General features: G+C 41.8%; 1 protein-coding gene across 5 annotated transcripts in view; it reads right to left on the bottom strand.

Annotated features, from left to right (window-relative positions):
• The window catches only part of vegfc (vascular endothelial growth factor c), a 97921-nt gene that overhangs the window by 26761 nt on the left and 52642 nt on the right, over window positions 1-18518 (bottom strand). The window contains exon 5 of one of the 5 annotated variants that reach the window (XM_080303272.1): window positions 16748-16830. The exons of 3 other annotated variants lie outside the window; for them this stretch is intronic. In XM_080303272.1, the coding sequence (XP_080159398.1) occupies window positions 16748-16830 (83 nt within the window). Of the gene's footprint in view, window positions 1-15222; window positions 16323-16747; window positions 16831-18518 lie in introns of those variants that run through there. One more of the 5 variants, XM_080303273.1, reaches the window with a different exon arrangement.

Genomic DNA, 18518 nt, shown 5'->3' with positions numbered 1-18518 from the left:
CTTAACTACATCCTCATACTTTCACGTAGAAACGCCATTCAAACTTTAAAACGTTCTCAAATTATTGGGCTATCCATGTACGATTCAGCTTTTTCATATCTGTTACCGTTTTAATTTAATGCCTCTTCAAGTTTTCAGTTGCAGCTTTGTGATTTTTCAGAAAATACATGCGTCGTTATGGTTGCTATGCAATTAACTTAGAGTGGACACTTGAGCTTTTTGAATTTTCTCTTCATGTCCGAACAACTTCTTGCTACTCGCTCAATTTCTACTCAAACCCCACAAATTATACATCAAAATGTAGGTATTTTTGCTGGCTTTCAGAAAATGTCACTATCATTGTTGTGGGAGTTACAGGTTTTTGCAAATCTCCTCAGAGCAACACAAAGTCTGAATATTCTCCATAGACGGTCAATGGAGAGCTTGTTCAAAATCAGCGCTGGAATTCTCTAATGAGACGCATTTTCAAATCGTCATATCTCCTTAACGAAGCAAAGTTAAGACATGAAGCTTGTCTTGTGCCAATATATCTTCAGACACTCCTGAAGACACTCACAATTCAAGAATTTTTCATTAACCTTTTATCATTTGGCCATGAACTCTCTCTGTGCCTGTGTGTGTGTAAAGGGCTGCACCAGGTGCAGCTGTTTAGGGGGTAACAGGCAGCCTCTCTGATCAGTGGATTCAAATTGAGCAGCTCCAGGCTGTTTGACTGACCTGGAAACGTAGGTTGTGTCCAAATTCATGGGCTGCATCCTCCTGAGGACCCGGCCTTCGCGGTCTATGTGGGCCGGGTCCTCAGAAGGTCGGGTAGGCCGGAAGTAAATGGCTGGCGAAATTGGACGGTCTAGCCTTCTGATTAGCGTCACCGCTGTCTCGGCGGAGTTTAATAAACTCGGTCGTCTGCTCCTTGCTATCTAAAATATAACAGGACACTGGCGTAAATTCTCGACCGTCTCATACTTCTGTTTAATCAGTTTTCTGTTTGACGTTTAGTCAGCTGTGTAAAAACCAAGGAGGAACCCACCTAAAGTTTTATTTTATCTAATCTAATCTAATAACTTTAATCGCAGCCAAACCGATTTACTCACAAACAAACAAAACACTGAAAAAAGCCCAACAATAAATTTTTTAGGTTGTCTAAGTGACTTATATATTACGTTTAACCCGAGTAGCGAAAGTCTGCAGTGATCTGAAAATGATGTGCTGGGAGTTGTGCCGTTCTCGGCGGCTTCAGTGACTCTCGGGCTCCCGGCTAGCTATCGAGCTGGTGGGTAGCAGACATCTCCGAAAACGTCGAAGCACTTTTGCTAATATGCAATATCTTGATAAACCGAGCAGATATTTGATGTTTACACAGCTACTTTCTACCCTGAAAATATGTTAAAAGTTTATTTTGTGACCCAGAAATAGTAGTATGAGTAATTTTAAAACTTAGTAGTGACCACCATTGTTGGAAACTGGAGTTTGGCTCGGCCGCGCTATGAATTCTGGGATATGGTAGGCCACAAAGGACACACCCGACCATCCTTCAAATTCGGGGAAAAGGAGGACGCATTTGTCGGCTGCATTCGGAGGAGTCTACAAATTTGGACAGCCTTTGGCGCGTCGCTGTGACGTTGGTTTACAAATGCGGCCTCAGGAGGATGCAGCCCATGAATTTGGACACGACATTAGAAGAAACACTATTAACAACCCCTATTCACATCCTCTCTATCTCTCTGTGTTTGCGTGTGTGTGTGTGAGTATGAGAGTGAGAGAGAGAGAGACCGTTTTTAGGCCGCATCTCATTAGTGGATTCAAATTAAATATATTCAGACTGGTTGACTGGCATAGATCCTGTATGTGTGTGTGTCTCTCTGTACATGTATTTCCATATGTGCCCATTGCTCTAATTTTGCGTATCTGCTGGCTGTTTTTCTAAAGTTTGTGAAAATTTGTTTTAGTTAAACAATAAGTAGTTTTGAGGAAAATCCACCTTGTTAAGCTGGTAATATTTGTTTTCCAATATTTCTATTTAAGTTATTAATATTCTGCTAACTCATAGTATTTCTGCTATCACATAGTATTTCGGGTATTTTTTAGTATTTATGGTAAATCATAGTGTTTTTTCTAAATCATAGTATTTCTGCTAAATATAGTATTTCTAATAAATATAGTATTTCTGCCAAATCATAGTATTTCTGCCAAATTATAGTTTTTCTGTTAAAATATCATGTCTTTGTTAAGTCACAATATTTTTGCTAAGATGTTATGTTTGGGGTTTTTTTTGGGTTTTTTTTTTTTTGGTTTTTTTCTTGCCTGTCCCGTTTGGCTCTTTTGCCATCAGAATTATTGTCTAAAGGCAAAGAAAGATGCCCAACAGATTTACTTTACCAAATTGACCATCCCAGCCTTACTGTAATTGTCCCTTTGATTCACCTTTTATTGTTTATTTTATTTTCACTTACTGAATACGGGACAGACTTGACTGGGGGAAAGAAGGGGAGAAAGAAAGAGGGAAAGAGAAACAGCTGAGAAGAGGGACGGGGGAGAAGGGCAAAAGAACTAAGATGTTATGTTAATGCTCCATGTCAGAAATATTTTGCAGAAAGCCCATGTCTCTGTCTATGTTAGGAAGGGGTGCAGCTGTATTGACAGGAACAACTACACAGCCTGACAAAGCAGACAGAAGCAGCATCTCTGATTGGTGGATTCAAATTGGGCAGATCCAAGCTGTCATAGATACAGTTGAAAATATAAAGCTGAAAAAAGCTGATGTCAGTATTTGAAAAAGGTTTTGAACTTGTAATAACTTCACAGAAGCACTGTGTTTGTGTGTGTGTGTCAACTTTATTGTCAATTCTGCCACATGTACAGGACATACAGAGAATAGAAACTTCGTTACTCTCAATCCCTAGATAAAATAGAAAATGAACATTTAAATATAAGAGTGATTAAAAATGCAAGTAAAATATTTTAAAGTAAAAAAAATTAAATAATATAATACAATTTTACATATAACAAGAAAGCTATACAATATACAATATAAGGGTAAATGACATTGAGTGCAAACCAGGCAGAGTAGTGCAAATAGGCAAATAGTGCAAATGGAGATTTGGTAATGTACGGTATGAGATAGTGTAACACAAAGTTAATGTGTGTGTGTGTGTGTGTGTGTGTGTGTGTGTGTGTGTGTGTGTGTGTGTGTGTGTGTGTGTGTGTGTGTGTGTGTGTGTGAGAGAGAGAGAGAGAGAGAGAGAGAGAGAGAGAGACCCTTTCTTGGCAAAATCTCATTGTAGGATTCAAATTGAATATATTCAGACTGGGTGACTGGCAGAGATCCTGTGTGTGTGTGTGTGTGTGTGTGTGTGTGTGTGTGTGTGTGTGTGTGTGTGTGTCTCTGTGCACTTGCTTTTCCATATGTGTCCATATTTGTAATTGTGTGTATTTGTTGGCTGTTCTTTCTTGTTTTTGTTTTTTTGTTTTTTGTTTTTTTTCTGCTCATTTGTCACAGGTGAACAACAATTAGTTTTGAGGGAACTTAACCATGTTCAGCTTTTTTCAGCTGGTCATTTTGCTTTTCCAGTATTTCCAAGTGAGTTATTACTTTCTGCTAAATCATAGTATTTGTTCTAAATCATATTAATTCAGCTATATCATAGTATTTCTGCCAAATCATAGTGTTTCTACTAAATTATAGTTGTTGTTTTTTTTTTACTAAATATAGTATTTCTGCTAAATCATGGTATGTTATAATATTTGTACCAAATCATAGTTTGTCTGCCAAATTGCAGCATTTCGGCTAAATCACAGTATTTCTGCTGAATCAGAGTATTTCAGCTATATTGTAGTATTTTCCTAAATCATAGTATTTCTGTAATGTTTAAGTATTTTTGCTAAATATAGTATTTCTGTTATCTTATAGTATTTCTCCTAAATTCTTGTATTTCTGAGAAGTTACCATGTTCCTGCTAAGTTACAATATTTACAATATAACTTCTGCTCTTTTATTGAATATCTGCCAAGAATCATGTTTCTTTTAAGTTATTGCAGTTCTGCTAAGTAATTACATTTTTTGCAAAGTTCTTATGCTTCTGCAAAGTTTTTACACTTTTTGCAACTTTTCAGCTTTTTCAGCTAGTTTTAGCAAACAGCTTCAGCTTTACAGCATCTACACAGCATTTTCACAGGAAATGCCAATTTTTCTATTTTTTATTTCAATATTCTACACAGAATACTCCATAATGACAATGTGGAAAAAGCTTGCTTGAATTTCTTTCAAAGTTATTACAAATAAAAACAAAATATATCATAAATATTAGGGATAGTTGAGTTGGGACATGTGCAAAACAGTGGCATTACTGTACAGTATGTAGTGCATAATGTTGAAGTTCCAGTAGTGAAGGTGAGGTGTCTATGACGTGTTCAGCAGTCTGATGGCCTGGTGGAAGAAGCTGTCTCTCAGTCTGCTGGTTCGGGACCGGATGCTGCAGAACCTGCTTCCCGAGGGAAGTAGTCTGAACAGTTTATGGCTGGGGTGACTGGAGTCCTTGATGATCCTCCCCGCTTTCCTCAGGCAGCGCTTCCTGTAGATGTCTTGGAGGGAGGGAAGCTCACCTCCAATTATCCGTTCAGAGCACCGCACTACTCGCTGGAGAGCTTTGCAGTTGTAGGCGGTGCTGTTGCCATACCAGGTGGTGATGCATCCAGTGAGGATGCTCTCAATGGCACAGTGATAGAAGGTCCTGAGGATGCGGGGGCTCATGCCAAATCTTTTCAGTCTCCTGAGAAAGAAGAGGCGCTACTGCGCCTTCTTCACTGTTTTGTTTATGTGTACTGACCACGTAAGATCCTCAGCCAGATGTACACCAAGGAACCGGAAGCTGCTCACTCTCTCCACAGCAGCGCCGTTGATGGTGATGGGGGTGTGTACTTCTCTCCACCTCCGGAAGTCCACTATCAACTCCTTTGTCTTTGCGACATTGAGGGTGAGATGGTTGTCTTGACACCAGTGGGTCAGGGCGCTGACCTCCTCCCTGTAGGCCGTCTCATCACCATTGGTGATAAGACCCACCACTGTAGTGTCGTCCGCAAACTTCACAATGATGTTGGAGTTGTTAGTGGCTGTGCAGTCGTAGGTGTAGAGTGAGTATAGGAGAGGGCTCAGTACACACCCCTGTGGAGCACCAGTGTTCAGTGTGACGGGGGATGAGGTGATGCTGCCCAGTCTGACCACTTGGCGTCTGTCAGACAGGAAGTTAAGGATCCAGCTGCAGAGGGAGCTGCTCAGTCCTAGATCCTGCAGTTTCCTGTCCAGCTTCGAGGGAACGATGGTATTGAATGCTGAGCTGTAATCTACGAACAGCATTCTCACATACGTGTCTCTCTTCTCCAGGTGTGACAGGGCAGTATGTAGTGTCAGGGCTATGGCATCATCAGTGGACCTGTTGTGGCGGTATGCAAACTGTAGAGGGTCCAGTGAGTCGGGTAGTGCAGAGCAGATGAAGTCCCTGACCAGCTTCTCGAAGCATTTGCTTACGATGGGGGTCAGGGCTACAGGTCGCCAGTCGTTCAATGAGGAGATGGTGGAGGATTTGGGTACAGGGAGGACGGTGGCTATTTTGAAGCAGGCTGGGACTACAGGCAGAGAGAGGGAAAGGTTGAAGATGTGCGTGAACACTCCAGCCAGCTGAGCCGCGCATGACTTGAGGACGCGGCCGGGAATCCCGTCCGGACCAGTAGCTTTGCGCGCGTTCACCTTCCTGAAGCACTTCCGCACATCATCCTCAGACACAGTGTGCGCACTGACGTCATCCGCGGTGCGCACACTGTCCGGTCTCATGGTGTTCGCTGTGTCGAATCTAGTGTAGAATACGTTTAGATCCTCACACAGAGAGGCCGTGGTCTGCGGTGTGCTGGTTTCCCCTCTAAAGTCTGCGATCGTGTTTAGTCCCTGCCACATCCTCCGAGGGTTGTCAAACTGTTGCTCCACCCTGTCCCTGTACTCACGTTTGGCTGCTTTGATCGTCTTCCGGAGTTGGTAATGTGCGTGTTTGTAGTCCGATGTGTTCGCGGAGGCAAAGGCGGTGCTCTGTGCCGCGCGAACATCTCCGTTAATCCAGGGTTTTTGATTTGGGAAGGATTTAACTGTTCTGGATGGGACGACATCTTCCACGCATTTCCTGATAAATCCACAGACTGAGTCTGTGTACTCATCAATGTCCCTAGCAGCCACGTGAAACATTTCCCAGTCCGCATGATCAAAACAGTCCCGCAGCGCAGACTCCGATTGGTCCGTCCAACGGTGCACCGCCCTACGGGTTGGAGCTTCCCGTTTCAGCTTCTGCCTGTAGGCGGGCAGGAGCAGGATGGAGCGGTGATCTGATTGGCCGAATGGGGCGCGGGGGAGGGCTTTGTACGCATCCCGGAAAGAGGTGTAGCAGTGGTCAAGTAGCCGGTCTCCACGAGTGTTAAAATGGATGTGTTGATGGAGTTTGGGTGAGACTTTCTTCAGGTTTCCCTTATTAAAGTCTCCGGCTGTGATAAACGCTGCCTCTGGGTGTGCGGTTTCCTCGCTGCTGATCGCGCTGTACAGTTCCCTGAGTGCACGGTCAGTGTCGGCTTGTGGGGGAATGTAAACAGCCGTAATAATCACTGCTGTAAATTCCCTCGGTAGCCAGAATGGCCGGCACTTAATCATCAGGTACTCCAGGTCCGGTGAGCAGAAGGATTTGACCGGGTGCACGTTCGCATAATCACACCAGCTGTTCTTGATCATGAAACATACACCACCGCCTCTGCTTTTCCCAGTAAGATCCTGTGACCTGTCCGCGCGGTGCACAGAGAACCCCGGCAGTTGTATTGCGGAGTCCGGTACCTTGTCCGATAGCCAGGTTTCTGTGAGGCAGATCACGCAGCAGTCCCGCATCTCTCACTGGAATGAGATCCATGCCCGAAGCTCACACAGCTTGTTCTCCAGAGACTGCACATTAGCCAGTAATAAACTGGGTAACGGTGGTCTGTAAGTGCGCCGTCTCAGTCGAACCAGAACGCCAGATCTTCTCCCTCTGCGTCGGCGTTTGCGGCCTCCAGGGACAGAGAACAAAGGCGTCTCAGGTGAGATGAATGGGGGGTCTGAAAATGGAGCGTCCGTGTTGCAAACCTTGAACTCCGGAAAGTTATAAGAAAGACCGTCTTTTATGTCCAGTAAGGTTTGTCGGTCGTACACAAGGAGACATGTGCTACTCGCGAAAAAATGAAGGAAAAGTAAAATTAAACACAGAAAAAAGCTGTTGCTTGGGGGAGCTCGTGACGAGGCTGCCATACTCGGCGCCATCTTAGATACCCATTTTATTTTATTTTATTTTATTGTTTACTCTATTTAATTAGTAAAATATGTGTACACACACACACACACACACACACACACACACACGTAGAAACATATTTAGTATACACATCCAGAAATGCATATACTATTATATATTGTATATATATTTATTAGTTTCAGATGTAGCCATTCTTGTATTTTGCTTGTCTACGTTATTGTATTTTGCACAACTCTGTTGCTTGTGAAGCTCGCACACAAGAATTTCACTCACATGTACTGTACCAATGTACCTGCACATGTGATGTGACAATAAAAGTGATTTGATTTGATTTAAATAGGTAACAGTCTTTGCCATGACTCTCAAAATTGAGCATTATGTTTCCGCAGATCATCTACAACTTGATTTCAGTCTACCTGTGCTAAATTCAGTTAATTACACATGATTTGGAAAGGCACACACCTGTCTTTAAAAGGTCCCATAGTTGACAGTGGATGTCAGAGCATAACCCAAACCATCAAGCTCAAAGACTTGTCAAAATACAATCTGAGATAACATTTTATAAAGCTCTTCTTTCAGCCCTTGGTACTTCTCGAGCTTCTTACTTTCCTTTTTTCTCATGTTGCTTTCACTTGGTATAGCTACATCTATTACTGTGGCTATCTTCTTCTGCTTATCCAACACTAGGTTAGCCATCACCACTTTGCCCATGTGTATCTGGAAGTCCCACAGGATCTTAGCTCAGTCATTCTACACCACTCTGGGGGGCATGTCCCACCTTGGCCTTGGGACTTCCAGGCCATACTTGACATAAATGTTCCTGTATACTATGGCGGCCACTTGATTATGGCATTCCATGTATGCCCTGGTTGCTTGCACCTTACTGTTATCTGCTGGATTGTCTCAGAGGCATCTTTACACAATCTGCACCTTCATCTTATTATCCCATCTGATCACTGGGAGGGCGTAGGTGTTGATTGCCCAGATCTCATTCTTCCCGTTCAGCTGACTCTTCAGGACTTGCCTTACTCTTTGCAAGTATTTGGTGGTTGCAGCTTTCCTATCAGCCTTACCATGGTTCTCATTTTCCTGTGGGATTCCCAGGTACTTGTAGCTGTCCCCGAAGTCGTACAATCCCCTAAGTTCTACTTTCCCTCTCTTTGTTACCAGTCGACTACACTTCAACAGTCTGAATGACATTCCAATGTCATTGCTATAGATCCTAGTGGTTTGAATCAGTGAATCAATGTCTCATCCACGACTGGCATAAAGTTTGAGGTCATCCATGTACAGGAGGTGGCTGACGCATGCTCAATTCCATAGTCGGTATCTGTAGCCAGTCTTGTCAATGATCTCACTTAAGGGGGTTCATCCCTATGCAGAACAGCAGTACGGACAGAACACCTCCTTGGTAAATCCAGCACTTGATGGTGACTTGTGCAGTTGGCTTGAAGTTGGCCTTGAGTGTTGTTCGCCACATCCCTATTGAGTTCTTGAGTAAGGTTCTTAACGTCCTGTTGATCTTGTGTAGTTCTAGGCATTCCAGGATCCATGGGTGGGGCATTGAGCCATAGGCCTTCTTCTAGTCAATCCAGGTGATGCACAGGTTGGTGAGCCTGGTCTTGCAGTCTTAGGCGACTGCTCTGTCTACCGGGAGCTGGTGGCCCCTTCTGGTATTCCTGCCAGTTCCTTTCTGTGGCCTGCTCATGTATTGAGCCATGTCCCTGTTCATCTTAGCTGCTATGATGCCTGATCATGTGGTACTGAGGCAGGTTATTGGCTGCTAGTGGGATGGGATCCTTGGGTATTAGGACTGTCTGGCCTTCAGTTAGCTATTCCAGGTGTGTCTCATCTACTAGCAGCTGTTCCATTTGGCACAGTCTGCCACTGTGATGGTTACTGAATCCTGTTCAGGGAGGTTGCTGTAGTCAGCTCTCAGAACCACTAGCCACTGAACACTGTTGTTATGGATTGCATCCTTGTCCCATATGCTCTTCCAGTATTGCTCTGTCTCCAGTCTTGCTAGGACTGATCTCACATTATTCCCCTGCCAATCCAGACTCCACCAGATTATCAGCTCACCTTGTGTGGTAAACAGGCCAGTTTGTTTGCTCTTTCCTTGCTACTTGTTCCCGTGTGATACCATACCTTTTTTTGTCTCCAGTGTTAACCCTGCCTGCCTCAGAAACTATTTCCATGTGCATTCACCAACCTCTGCTGGATGCCATATATCTCCTGTTGCCTGGCATCCCAACTAAACTGTATGTTTAGTTAGGAGCCACTCCACACAGCCTTCCTGCTCTCACAGGAAGCCTGTGGAAAATGTTGCTAAACTCACCTCCCTCTCCTCCCTCCCAGATCTTGCCCAGCTTCTCACTGCCAGTTTCCATTTTCTCTCGTTCTAGTTAATGTAATCCTTGTGTTAAGTCAATCTCTGACTCTTGCCTAAGTAAAGGCTCATTCATGAGTTTTTGTTTGTTTGTTCATCTCTGTAAACATTTGTATCATTGTTTGTAAACATATCATGATTGAATAAAGTCTTTAACTGATTCGTGTGCCTAATTTTTTTGCCTGGGTTCTGCATTTGTTTGCAATACCACAGTAATAAACATTACCCTGTATCACAGTATTTCATCAAATTCAAAATAATAATTAAAATAAATTGTACTTCTTCTCAGTTTGACTGTTGGATATGTTTTCTGTGTTCTATTGTGAATAAAACATTTGTTCGTGACATTCAGAACTCTATGCATTCTGTTTTTATTTACATTTTAACACAGCATCCCAATTTCTTTGGGATTGGGGTTGTAAATTATTGTATAATAAGAGACTAAATGGCAAACAGATGCAGAGGCGTTAAGACTGGTGGCAAAACCCTTTTCTGGCTGTAAGGGAAGGTATCAATTTATAATGATGCTACTCCTACATATAATGTAGAACACTTGTAAGCCATTATGTTATAAGTAACTAAATATTGTTATTAATCTTTTAATATCTATGTAACTGAAAATAAACTGAACTGTGAATTACTCTGGAAATCAGATACCTAGTTTGGATTTTTAGAAAATGCCAACAAAAAAATATATTACCCTTGAAAACATTGTACATAGAAACACACATGATCAATTATAAACCACCTGAATGTAAAAATTGTTGATCTGAAATGCCATATTTAGGGGAACCATTGACTTAGACACAGAGATGGACAACAGTGTGTTTGCAGACAGGGAAATTGTTTGAAGTCGTGAAAGCGTCTGGCAGTGAAAAAAGACCCAACATGGTTTCAATTAGAGCTGCAGTGGTTTGGATGCACAAGCACACATACAAAGTATTACAGGATGAAGTGGAAAGGGAAAGGAAAAGTTTAAGAGAGTGATAGAAAGAGAGAGATAGCTTTCTGGCGTGAGCAGAGGGGACTTCACCTAATGTGAAACATATCTGTGTGCTTCATGTTGATGCATGAGTTTTTGCAGCTATAACCTGTTTAACTTCACTGTCTGCGTTTGTGCACATATATGTGTCTCCATATTTGTACAGAAGAGTTACAACAACCTCCAGACATGAAAACAAATTCACCATCTACTGTTCAAATATTTATGGACTAAATGTAAAAAGTTGGTTAATGGGTTTGAAGTCTAAATATACGTGATTTATATTTTGTTAGTAGATCTTTGGGCAGATCATCATATTATACACTTACTACTTTTTACCTACAAACATAATCTTAACTGTCTTACTTTCCCGAATTTAAATCTAGTCTTGAGGTATAGGAGACATATAACTTCGCCTTCCATATCTGAGCAAGTCATTACTCTCCAATTTGTAGTGTATTAGTGTATTTCAAGCAGACTCACACCTGAAGAGGGCTTCTTCCATTTCCTATTTCGATCTCATTCTCACAAGTCCCAGGAAAACTGTTGGCCATCACAAAATGTGTACGCAAGCCAGTTCTGTTCCTATGACCTCATAAATATAAGTGAACAATAATCATTCTAATTCAAAAAATTGAAGGAAAAAAGAAAGAAAAAGAAACATTAAAGTTAAAGTGAAAGAAGAACAAGTTTTCAGACCATTAGAGCAAATATTAGAAAAACTGTGCCCTCCATTCATCTATCCATCCACCCAATCCAGGCTTGGGTTGGGATAGAGGTACCTAGACCTTTGCCACGCCTGCAGTTGTTCTGGAGGGATACTGAGGCACTCCCAAGCCAGCCAAGAGATTTAATCCCTCTTTCCTGGGTCTCCTCCTCCTCCAGAGCATATCTGAAACACTTCACCTACTAGGTGCTCAGGAGTAGTGATATGCGAATCATATCATTCAATACTCGAGAATCACTTTACTGACTCGTGAATCATGATTCACAAGCCCAAATGACTCATTCACTGACTCATCCCTGTTGCTGTTAGCAAACTAATTTCAATAGTAGAAATATATCTAGCTTGTAATTAAAATTGTGCGGAAAAAAACAACAGCCAGTTTCTTAACAGAAACATTTCTGCTCTGAACTGGAAGAAAAAACCCTGAGTAGAAAGTTCACATCAAGACAATAGCAGGATAGACGAGATCTGCAAAGGGTGGTGCACTCGGCAGAACGCATCATTCAATCAGAGCTCCCTGACCTGCTGTCCATCTACACCAAGCGGTGCAAGTCCAAAGCTAGGAAGATTATGATGGACCTCTCCCATCCCAACAATGGACTCTTCTCACTGTTGAGGTCTGGGAAGCGCTTCCGCTCCCTTAAGGCCAAAAAAGAGAGAATGAAGAGGAGCTTCTTCCCCCAGGCTATTCGGGGCCTGAACCAGGTGTAGGACTGGACTCTCCCAAACACGTCACTATAAGACTGGACTCTCACACACGTCACCACACGCACCACCACACATTTCCTATAATCCTATAATTCCTATAATTTATAATCCTTATCTTTATAATCTCTTCTGCTATTTGCACATTCTTTACTGTAAATTCCTAAGTTAATTTGTAAATTTTTGTAGTAAATTGTAAATATTGTAGAACTTTTCTTCTGTCATTTAATGGTCGGGCAGTGTACAGCTACAAGCATTTCACCCCCATGTCATACTGTGTATGGTTGTGTGTGTGTGACAAATAAAATTTGAATTTGAATTTGAATTAGCTCCTCAGTTCACAGTAGCATCGCTCTGCTAACAGCACATTTGAGTTACTCACCCCCTCCTTTCCTGTGCTGAATCGTAGCATGAAAGAATCACTCAGTCACTCACTCACTCACCCCCCCCCCCTTTCCTGTGCTGAATCGTAGAATGAACGAATCACTCACTCACTCACTCACCCACCCCCTCCTTTCCTGTGCTGAATCGTAGCATAAGCAAATCTCTCACTCACTCCCCCCCCACCCCCTCCTTTGCTCACAGCTTCTTCTTCTTGGTTGTTAAGGTGCATTACCACCCCCTGGCTCACAGCTCAGTGGACATTTAGATGAGAAAATATATATTTGACACATTTGAGGAAAATACTAATAAAATAAAAATAAAAATAAATAAAATACATTTTCCCTGTAGAAATCTAAATTTTTTTGCTCTTTTTTGCTCTATAAAAATAGTTGTTTTTCTTTTTCAATCATCTTAGCAGTAGGATATACATGAAAAGAGAACGAAATTAAGTTTGAGTGAAAATGTAAATTTTTTGCACTCTCTGGGCAACTGACTCTACTGGCTCCTGTTTGACATTGAGGAGTAGCGGCTTTACTGAGTGTCTTTTCTTATTTTTTTTTCAACAAAAATAAGCACATTATAACAAGAATCAGGCAAGACAAAGAAACAGTCAAGATAGTCATTTACCAGCTCATATTTTAAAAAGCCTCGTAAGGCTATGTTAATGCAATTGGGTGATTTTCTCTCATTTCTGCATTGTAATTTGGAATCAAATGGATTTAAGGAAATGGCATTTCTTTATTTCTAAGCCAGAGCTGCTGAAAGTTCATCAAATTTTTTTACGCCAATGGACCATTGTTTTTACAGCAATGGTGGATCATGGAGCTTAGCAATATTTTTTATAAGCCAAGCTTTCCGGTTGGCTGTCTTGAGCCAATCTCTCTTTCGGCTTTGTCATGTGACAAAGTAAAAATACAGATTCAAACGGATGAAGAAAGACACAGGTGAAATGACCATGGAATGTACCAAAAACTGATCCTACACTATCTTTTGGTCTTTAGATAGAGATAAACAATGGCTTAGGTTTTGTCTGAAAATATACCCCTAATTTCCTTCGGGATTAATAAAGTATTCTGATTCTGATTCTTTCTCCTGATTATGAGAGTGATCTTGTTTTTATGGGGTTGTAAAAGAAACAGTCCACCAATCTCCACTGTTTGGGCTGTTTGAATGGGTGCAAATACATTGAGATTTTTGCACATTACATGTAGCACATTAGAGCCTCTGTTGTGGTGGTTCATTGTCTTAGATTCTGGCATTAACACAATTACTATTTATTCCTTCTAAATAAACAAATTTGTAAGTATTGTTTTAGCACAGGAAATGTGGTTGCAGGATATGGAATTCAAGAGGCTAGAGTTCATATTTTGAGGCAGGAGGTAGTCAGTGGGGCAAACTTTTGTCCAAAGGCTTCCTAGCAGGTAAATTGTCATGCTGGTTTCTGTCATCTAGTCACTTCTATGACTAGAAGTGACTGTCTTTTAAAAAACATACACATGACAATCATAGATACATTTTTCTGTTACCGTAGCATGATAAAGAATAAAAATGGTACAGTGTACAATAAATAAACGCCACATTCCAAGTGCTATAGGCCTTATACTATGACAATTTTTTCCTGAGTGATGAGTAAAAGGTAGGAGTGCAACCGAGCAGTGCAAATTGCATTAACACATAATATGTATACCATAAAGAAGAAACAACTGCAAAAGGGTATAATGCAGAAATACATGGGGGCAGGGATACCTCAGTAGGTAGAGTGGTCGCCCCATGATTGGAAAGTCGGGGGTTCGAATCCACTGAACGGCTACCCTGAGGGACCCCTGAGCAAGGTACCGTCCCTACATACTGCACCCTGGGTTCCTGCTTAGTGGCTGCCCACTGATTCACTGAGTGAATGGGTCAAATGCAGAGAAAAACAAGTAATTTCCCCATGGGGATTAATAAAGTATACATTATTATTATTATTATTACATGTATGAAAAAGTATGTGTGAAAACATTTGCCTAACAGGCGTGTTCTGTCGGGCATACGTTTCTGTGGCATGCCTGTCACAGAAAGAAGAATTATGTTACAGCTTTACAGAGAATGGTGGGAATGATTTCCTGAGGTGTTCTTTTTAGTAGCAGGGTTAAATCACAAGTGGGAAGGATTTCTGATGGCTCAGTAGTGTTGAATGGAGTGGTTGAGATGAATTGTCCATGAGGGAGAGCAGTTTGTTCAGTGAACAATGATAGTTTGCATGTGACTGGACATATGCAGACTGCACAAGTAACTTACCCCACCTTTTAGTGGTCATAATTTTGGCTTATATGTGTGCATTTAGCCAATTTATTATATAATATAATATGTAAACAAATAACAACATGTAATGAACATTAAATAAAAAATTCTGATATAATGTTCTCTAGGAGAACTTTAAAATGATTTTGAGGGAGGCTGGGGACATTGAGTCCAAATGAACTATGTTCTGCACCTCTGTTTGAGGCTGCTGCGAAGGAGTTGGGGCTACAAGGTGGTTGGTGCCTGTCGTGGTGGTAATTCCTAAATGAGATGTGGACCAGCAGGCCAAGCGGAATGCAGCTAAAGTAATAGTTTAACCAAACCCCAGGTGAGGGAGGAGTTTGGTGAGACAAGGAAAAAGACTTTCAGCCTGCCTCAAAACAATTTTGGGCAAACCATCAGGAGACTCAGGATGGGAAAGAAGTGTTCTACTCACATGGTGTATAGTCAAGTCAAGTCAAGTCAAGTTTATTTATAGAGCACATTTAAAAACAACCAAGGCTGACCAAAGTGCTGTACAGTAAATACAGATAAAAATACAATAGAACACAATTTCGTAATAACACCTCGCTGATAAAAATAAAATAAAAATATATAAAACAAATAAATTAAACCTTTCTAAAAGCCAATGAAAAGAGGTGAGTTTTAAGAGCGGTTTTAAAAGTTTCTAGGCTTTTGGAGAGTCTGACGTGAGGAGGTAAACTGTATAGTGTAGGTGGGATGTTGCTGACTTCAACTGACAAGACAGTCGGGCGGTGGAAGGGAGTATGGGGATGAGGGGGAAGACTTGCCCATCACTAGGGCAAAATCATTGAGGCAGTTAAACAACTCATTGGTGTTTGGGTTTCTGGGGTGAATGAGGTTTCTGTCAATACAGTTTCTGAAGGCCCAGAATGTTGCAGGGTTGTCTTGGTTGACGCAACTCTACTCCATCATGTGGCACTCTGGAGTGGTTCCTCTGGATTATCAGACTGCTGTGGTGGTCACCATCTTTAGGATGGGGTATCGGAGGGTTAACTACAGGGAAATTATACTCTTCAGCCTCCCTGGGACGGTCTATGGCAGGGTACTGTAGAGGAATGTTAATCCATCTTTCGAACCTCAAATAAAGGGGGAACAATGCGATTTTTGTTCTCTGGTTGCTGAACATTTGATTAGTTCTTTATCCTCTCAAGGATATATAAGACTGTGTGTGAATTTGCCCAACCACTCTACATGTGTTTTGTTGATTTGGAGAAGGCACTCAATTTGGTCCCATGGAGTATCCTGTGGGAGGAGCATGGGAAGCATGGGGTGTCTGGCCTGTTGCTATTAGCCATTTGAGCTCTGTAATTGTTGCAGGAGCTTGGTCCACATTGTCAGCAATAACTCATTTCTGGTGGGTGTTGGACCGAGTGAGGGCTGCGCTTTGACACCAGTTCTGTTCATAGAGAATTTCTAGGCATATCCAGGTTGATGGCCAAGTGGCTTCAGAATATTGTCTTTAATTTTGCAGATAATGTGGTTCTGCTGGGTTCATCAGCTGGTGGCCTCCAGCTCGCACTGATTAAGGGGAGAAAGGAAGAGGAGATTGACAGGTGAATTGGGGCTACGGCTGCAGTGATGAGGACATTGCATCAGGTTATTGTAATTAAGGGAAGAGATGAGTGTAAAAAAGCAAAACCCTACCCTAGCCTAGCTTATTATCACAAGATCTGAGTACTGAGATCTGGTGAACACAATAAATGAGATCCTGGATACAAGCGGTGGTAAATAAGCTATCTCCGAAGGGTGGCTCTCCCTTAAAGAAGGTGAGGAATTCAGCCATCCAAGAGTGGTTTAGAGCAAATTCACAACTCCTACACATGGAAAGGTGCCAGTCAAGGTGGTTCAGGGATCTGACTAGAATCCCTCCTGGATGAGGTGCTTCGGGCATGCCCCACCAAAGGAGGCCATGGGACAGACCCACGACACGCTGAAGAGATTACCTTTCTCAGCTGGCCTGGGAATGCCTGGAGGTGTCTGGGGAGAGGGAGGTCCTTGCTTAGGCTGCTGCCCCCACGACCCAGCCCTGGATAAGCAGCAGAAAATAGATGGATGGATTGATGGAAGAAATCTTAGTTCTCACCGTCAATCGTTTCCAATATGAAAAGTACACCTCTGTTTCAGGTAATGCTCCACAGCGTAAGCCACTTTGTCTGCACCTAAGTAGATCACACTTGGCTGAACAAAGTAAAAAACATTTGTCACTGTAAATATGCGGATTTGTGTTAAATTATTTGCCATTTTATTCCATTCTATAACAGCAGTGTTTTCAGAGGACACAAACTGGCAAGAAGAACTTGCTAAGAGAATTCCAAGGGTCAGCTGGTCATAAATCCCAGCATGTATCATGCAGGTATAAGCACAGGAACATACAAATGCCATAGTTAACCTAGAAAAGGTTAAAGGTCTTAAATAATCAGGCCCCATCTTATCTTAATGACCTTGTAGTACCATATCACCCTATTAGAGCACTTCGCTCTCGCTCTGCAGGCCTACTTGTTGTTCCTAGAGTATTTAAAAGTAGAATGGGAGGCAGAGCCTTCAGTTTTCAGGCCCCTCTTCTGTGGAACCAGCTTCCAGTTTGGATTCGGGAGACAGACACTATCTCTACTTTCAAGATTAGGCTTAAAACTTTCCTTTTTGCTAAAGCATATAGCACTTTATATAGCCTCTGTAGAAATTATCCACATATCTCACTTATCTTAACTGCACTACTGTATAGCTCTGTAAATAATCATTCTGTACATACGATAATTTTTAACCCTACAACTGTTTACAACTTGCATAGTTCCCATTTCTGTATAACTGTATATCTCAGATTTCTGTAAAGTTATTTATTTCATATTCTGTATAGTTTTTCATATTTATATCCTGTTCATAGCTTGTACTCACTACAGCCTGTACATACCTATAGTTATAGAATATTCACAACATACTTCATACCGTGTACATTATAACATACCATAATAGACCCATTCTGTAATATACTTACATATCTATACTATTGCTAATATATATTGTAATATATCTATATCACTAAAGCACTTCTGGATGGATTCAAACTGCATTTCGTTGCCCTGTACCTGTGCATGTGCAATGACAATAAAGTTGAATTCTATTCTAATTCTATTCTATATAGTTAGGGCTGGACCAGGTGACCCTGAATCCTCCCTTAGTTATGCTGCAATAGACGTAGGCTGCCGGAGATTCCCATGATGCATTGAGTTTTTCCTTTCCCGTCACCTTTCTCACTCAGTATGTGTTAATAGACCTCTCTGCATTGAATCATATCTGTTATTAACCTCTGTTTCTCTTCCACAGCATGTCTTTCATCCTGTTTTCCTTCTCTCACCCCAACCGGTCGCAGCAGATGGCCCCGCCCCTCCCTGAGCCTGGTTCTGCCGGAGGTTTCTTCCTGTTATATAGGAGTTTTTCCTTCCCACTGTCGCCAAAGTGCTTGCTCATAAGGGGTCATATGATTGTTGAGTTTTTCTCTGTACCTATGAAGCTCCTTGAGGCGCCTTTTGTTGTGATTTGGCGCTATATAAATAAAGTTGAATTGAATTGAATTGAAAAATTTGCAATGTGTTGAATTGCAACACCTGCTGTAGATACACACAGTCCAGGAACCAACCATCGTCATAATAGAATGAAACCACCACTGGAAAAGCAAAGGCTGTTTTATTCCTTTTCACACACAAACACACACACACA

This window comes from Astatotilapia calliptera, chromosome 6, assembly GCF_964374335.1.
Source record: "Astatotilapia calliptera chromosome 6, fAstCal68.1, whole genome shotgun sequence".
Classification (NCBI taxonomy): domain Eukaryota; kingdom Metazoa; phylum Chordata; class Actinopteri; order Cichliformes; family Cichlidae; genus Astatotilapia; species Astatotilapia calliptera.
This window is presented reverse-complemented; position numbering and strand designations above follow the sequence as displayed.